This window comes from Acipenser ruthenus, chromosome 29 (genome assembly GCF_902713425.1).
Source record: "Acipenser ruthenus chromosome 29, fAciRut3.2 maternal haplotype, whole genome shotgun sequence".
NCBI lineage: Eukaryota > Metazoa > Chordata > Actinopteri > Acipenseriformes > Acipenseridae > Acipenser > Acipenser ruthenus.
The window spans coordinates 7,133,984-7,139,983 of record NC_081217.1 but is presented as its reverse complement, the minus strand read 5'-3'; the positions used below and the strand labels follow the sequence as shown (position 1 = coordinate 7,139,983).

General features: G+C 41.9%; 1 protein-coding gene across 2 annotated transcripts in view; it reads left to right on the top strand.

Moving 5' to 3' along the window:
- Positions 1-4,287: 4,287 nt before the first annotated feature.
- Positions 4,288-6,000, top strand: part of LOC117428131 (protein CBFA2T2-like) — a 28,356-nt gene continuing 26,643 nt past the window's right edge. The window contains exon 1 of one of the 2 annotated variants that reach the window (XM_034907769.2): positions 4,288-4,554. In XM_034907769.2, the coding sequence (XP_034763660.2) occupies positions 4,527-4,554 (28 nt within the window). In that variant the 5' untranslated portion in view covers positions 4,288-4,526. The remainder of the gene's footprint in view (positions 4,555-6,000) is intronic. The other variant, XM_034907770.2, reaches the window with a different exon arrangement.

Sequence of the window (6,000 nt, the reverse complement as noted above, 5' to 3'; positions counted from 1 at the left end):
GTAATTCAATATGTTAACGTAACATTATTCCGCGGGTTTCATTCGCCTGAAACAAAATGTGTTCATTTTATAAGGTGATGCAAAACGTTTGGCCATAGCTGGAAATTAATTAAATATAAATTAAAATGAATGACTAGCTTTGTTTGTTAAACATCAATACCTTGTATTATACATTTATGATATCCCTTCTCTATCAAAACCAAACAAACAACAGAGGTGGTATATGGCGTGCTCAGTCCCTGGCCATTGAATTATAAAGTGAGTGCCCTGGAGCAGGCCGGCCGTCTGTCAGATGTTAGTTTGGTCTAAATGATGTCTGCATCACACAGCACCTGCCAAGCAGACTGTTTGCACGTCTCGTTAATTTGTCTGTACAAGTGCAGGTGATAGGTCTGCTGTTTGGAACACATGGGAGGCTGGTTATAATCAGCAAACATGTATTTCATTACTGCATTTCATCCTGCTGTCCAATTAGATAAGAAACCACATCTCTAAAGTGTGTGCTTGACACATCATTAACCTGCATTGTTCAGAGTTAACCCCTTACCCCCCCACCCCACCCCACCCCCCCAGTCATCGGCACAATGTTGTTTCAATAACACAAATCAATTGAAGGCAGTCATCTGTATGAATTTGAAGGGCTTGTCATAGGTAAGCATTGTCTGATCATTATTCTGTGCCTAGGGGGGTAGTTTCCATTGAAAGACGATAGGGTTCACTTGTTCCAGTGTCTTTTTGTATCTTTTTTGTGTGACACAGGGAACAATCAGTCTCATTACCGCATGTCTGCTATCTATTTGAGGGAACCATCATGCATGCCCAGCCCCCCCCCTAAGCCCCCAACCCCGTAGCTAAAAATACTTGACAGTGGTCTATTTAAAACTACTGCAACTAATTCAAAACTCACTTGGTGAGGCCTTGAGACCTTGTGATATTGCATTGCCATTGTTATGAAAATAAGAAAGCCAGTAAAAATAAAGAATTGGTGTGTTTGAAAGGTGCACTGTAGTGCAAGGTATTCACTGAACAGGATGTTAAAGAAGACGAAAAAAGGAAAACATCCTATAGAATTATATCCTTTAAGGAACAAACAGTATAATATCAAATATTATAAAGCACAGTAAATGCAGGTCATGCTTTTCAGTCTGATATTTGTCTTGTGGGCTGCAGCGTGCATGTTTTTGGGGAGTGACTGTGTGCACACACCCCTTCAATCAAATATCATAACTAAGATGAGATGATCTATTATTTATTATAATTGCACTTATTATTTAGCACCGGGAAGGAAGAACTATAGGGTTGGTTTTTTTTTTGGCAAAAGCTTTGTCGTGTGCATTTCAGGATGTCTAAAGAAACTGGCAGCATTGTGCTTGCAGTGGGATTTGGTCTTGCAAGGCATCCTTGTTATTTTCAGGGTGTGGGTCAGTTATCCAGAAAATCAGTTAAACAGGCCGATTAGACCCCCATTAGTCTCTATACCTGACATTATACTGCATTGTTATTATTAACATTGATGCTGTTGGTTTTATTATTATTGAAGATATTGTACTTGGAGGGTTGTTTAGAAATGACCACAAGGTGTGTAAAAATGACAGTTTCAGCATCCAGGGAGGGAGACAGCACCAGGGAGGGAGACAGCACCCAGGGAGGGAGACAGCATGCAGGGAGGGAGTCAGCACCCAGGGAGGGAGACAGCATCCAGGGAGGGAGACAACATGCAGGGAGGGAGACAACATCCAGGGAGGGAGACAGCACCCAGGGAAGGGAGGGAGACAGCACCCAGGGAGGGAGACAGCATGCAGGGAGGGAGACAGCACCCAGGGAGGGAGACAGCATCCAGGGAGGAAGACATCATCAGGGAGGGAGACAGCACCCAGGGAGGGAAACAGCACCCAGGGAGGGAGACAGCACCCAGGGAAGGGAGGAAGACAGCACCCAGGGAAGGGAGGGAGACAGCACCCAGGGAGGGAGACAGCATCCAGGAAGGGTGACATCATCCAGGGAGGGAGACAGCACCCAGGGTGGGAAACAGCACCCAGGGAAGGAGACAGCATCCAGGGAGGGAGATAGCATGCAGGGAGGGAGACAACACTCAGAGAGGGAGACAGCATGCAGGGAGGGAGACAGCACACAGGGAGGGAGCATCCAGGGAGGGAGACAGCATCCAGGGAGGGAGACAGCACCCAGGGAGGGAGACAGCATGCAGGGAGGGAGACAGCACACAGGGAGGGAGCATCCAGGGAGGGAGACAGCATCCAGGGAGGGAGACAGCACCCAGGGAGGGAGACAGCATGCAGGGAGGGAGACAGCACCCAGGGAAGGGAGGGAGACAGCATCCAGGGAGGGAGACAACACCCAGGGAGAGAGACAGCATGCAGGGAGGGAGACAGCATCCAGGGAGGGAGACAGCACCCAGGGAGGGAGACAGCATCCAGGGAGGGAGTCAGCACCCAGGGAGGGAGACAGCACCCAGGGAAGGGAGGGAGACAGCACCCAGGGAGGGAGACAGCATGCAGGGAGGGAGACAGCATGCAGGGAGGGAGACAGCATCCAGGGAAAGCGGTCACCTGATTCAGCCATTTTGGAAGTGGTATACATTTTATAAAATGATCGCAATTAGGCATCAGCTTTAACGTAAGTTGGTTTGAAGTCTAATTAATTACATCCAGCAATACAAAAACTATTTTAACATTCCATTTAAAAGAAACGCTTGCAAACCTTCAGTACTGAAAGTTTCCTAAAACTGACTCTAAATCGGAACAGCACTGTAAATACCAACCCCATCTGATGTGTTGTATTGTATTAAATGTAATTTTGCTCCATGGCACATTCTTATACAACTGTTTTGATCATTTTGTCATCATCTAAATGACACGCTGGTACGTGTACTATGGCATAAGGAGTACTATCATTTATTTAATAATGTGTTTTTGTATGATTGCCACATAGCGATTATGTCCTTAACAAAAGAATACTTTGCTTTCTGGCTTGTCCTCAAAACTGTTTTGCATATTTGAAAGATTAAGGATTTGCTTTACATGCTATAATAACACAGCATATGCCAGTCCAGTTCATTATTCACTATGGAAATGAGGGAGAAATTGCAAATGTGCTCCTTTGTGCAGCGATACTAAATGAAGCTGCTGCTCAGTCCTGGTGTATTCCGTATGGAATCAAGTCACATGTGCTTCATAGTATTTGATACAGTGTTACAAATAGAATATCATATCGAGCACTGTAAAGTGTAAGCTGATATCCACCCCCAAAATAAAATGCTATCTTCATTTTTATAGTATATAAATAAATAAGAATAATTAAACAGTATGTGACATCATTTTCTATCTGATATAATCCATTGATACAAACTATGAAACAATATCAATGTCTACAATATGTACACTGCAGCTTTTTAAAACCTCTAGAGCTAGTTCAATTGTACAATACCCTGAATGTTTACTATGCACTGTACATAGCCTTGGGGATAGCTGGCCATATCCCTGCTATCTACAGATAGGGCAGCAGTGTGGAGTAGTGGTTAGGGGCTCTGGCCTCTTGACCAGAGGCTCATGGGTACAATCCCTGGTCGGGGACCCTGCTGTTGTACCCTTGGGCAAGGTACTTTACCTAGATTGCTCCAGTAAAAACCCAACTGTATAAATGGGTAATTGTATGTAAAAAAAATAATGTGATATCTTGTAACAATTGTAAGTTGCCCTGGATAAGGGTGTCTGCTAAGAAATAAATAATAATAACAGAAGAGAATAAATTGGATTTTTTTTTTTTTTAGACCAGTGAAGCAAAACAAAAATGTAAACTTTACATTGTGGGGGTTAACGTTTTAAATACTGTTAACAATTTGTGTTTTTTGTATACTGATAGCATTTTCTTTTAAAATACTTATAAAACTGGATGTTTTCTACCTTTAAAAAATGTTCATAGGTTAATAGTAAAAACACACCCTATTGTTGCATATGTATTAAAAGCCTTGTTGGCATATATAAATAATTCTTATACATTGTTCATGTTTGAAATGGGCCACTTTCACACGAGCTGATGTGAAGCACAATGTATAACAAATATTGTTGCTTGTGTATTGGGTCATCCTCAGAGCATACAGAAAATGCAAATACTATTATATTAATTCGGTATGGATTTAAGGACATCAACACAGATGCATAAAACAAGCCAGCTGTTAATCTAGACGCCTGCATGTTTTATACTGTATTTGAATACAAGTGACTGCGGCTGCTGCTACAAGCATTCACTCATTCCTTCTGTTGCGAGGTCAGGTTAAAGATCCCCTCCCCCACCGCACGCTGTGCTGAACCAGTTTCTTGGGGGCTGGGCTGACTGCTGTTGTCGGTTTCCTTCATTGAAATCCAAGGTCTTCAGCTGAAACAGGCAGTGCATTGCTCGATAACAACAGCGAAGCCAGAGAGATCGTCAGCTTTCTTTGAATAGTGTTTACCGTCGCTGGATTCCCCCCAACACCGCGATTTCATTATTTATAATCGTATAGGACTAACATGGTCGGCATCCCAGGCACCTATCAATGTAAGACTGTTTTTTTTTTTTCTTCCACAGTATACTATGTGTTGCTACTTTCGTTTTGCAGTAGATGTTTGCACAGCTTGGGAATGGGAAAGGGAATAGGAATTTCCGTGAGAACGCCTGCTGTCGATCTCAAGGATTTTTTTTTCTGGCTAAGAAAACGAATACGCTTATTATTATTATTTATTTATTTTTAGGGATCATAGTTCATATCAGAAAAAATACATATTTGGTTCTAAATTGTTTATAAATTATTAGTATTAATTATGTCGCTGCAATTCATTGTTGACAATTAATTAGTAGAAATGGTTGAATATATTTGTATCAAAGAAATTACAATAGTTGTATAACAAAGTAACTACGCTTAAAAGTGAGGAAGGATTATTATTGCAAATATAATATCCATCCACTTAAATGTGTCAGCACTAAAACATTGGAAACAAACATTAAAGTTTAGTAACTAAATTGTTATCTTTGTAACATGTGCTGTTTCATGCTGTAACTCCAGAAAATATTCATTCCTCTCGCTGTATAAACAAGGGACTGATGTATTATGATGACTTTTGTGTACTTTGTTAAATTCAGGTTTGGTCAAGAGCATTCTTATTGCTCAAGCATTAAGTCGGAAGTGCAGTCATGTGTCGGGTTTCTTTATGATTGGTACATTACATATGTTTTCTGGCTTAAAAGCTAATTTTCACTGCTGTTTGTATCCAGCATTCTGGTTGGCTAGATGCCCAAACAGTTCTTGAATCATTAACGTTTGTCCCCAAGTAGGGGCATGCCTTGTTCTGGTGCCACATGAGCCAGTAAGCTTAATTTGCCCATAATCATGTCGCACATTAAGAACACCTGAATGCCAGCTTGTGCAAGACAATTTATGTTTGGGGATCTCAAATAAGCTACACCTATTTAAGTCTATGGATAGCTTGAAATGCATGGGATCTTGTTTTAGGGCTGCTGTTTAAAACATATTTGGAAGAACCCAGCCAAACTCAGGAAGGGCTGGCTACCTGAACCTTTTGGTTCTTTTCTCCTCTTGAAAGAATCGAGTCCCCCCTGAATGAGTTGAATTGAAACTGTGTGATTCTTTTGACTGTCCATGGTTGTGGATTTTTTTGAATGTAACCCATGGATCCCTTTGTTATGTAAATGATCAGAAAGAGCCGTTGCCTAAAGGCTTTTGGAAAGACGTTTATGTGTGTGTTGTTTTGTTTTTTCAATAGAGGGATTAATAATATCAGACAAAGTGTAGCACCATCTGGCGTTTACAGCTCTTCTACACAATAACACCAGGCAAACCAAAGCTGGCCGTAGAACCCCCAACTTGTCTAGTTGCCCAGGAGGGCTAACACACATACAGGCAGGGCTAGTGGGGATTTACAATCTCCTGGGCCTGTTCACCAGGAAAATGCTATCCTTTACATGACCAGGGTATCAGTGATCATT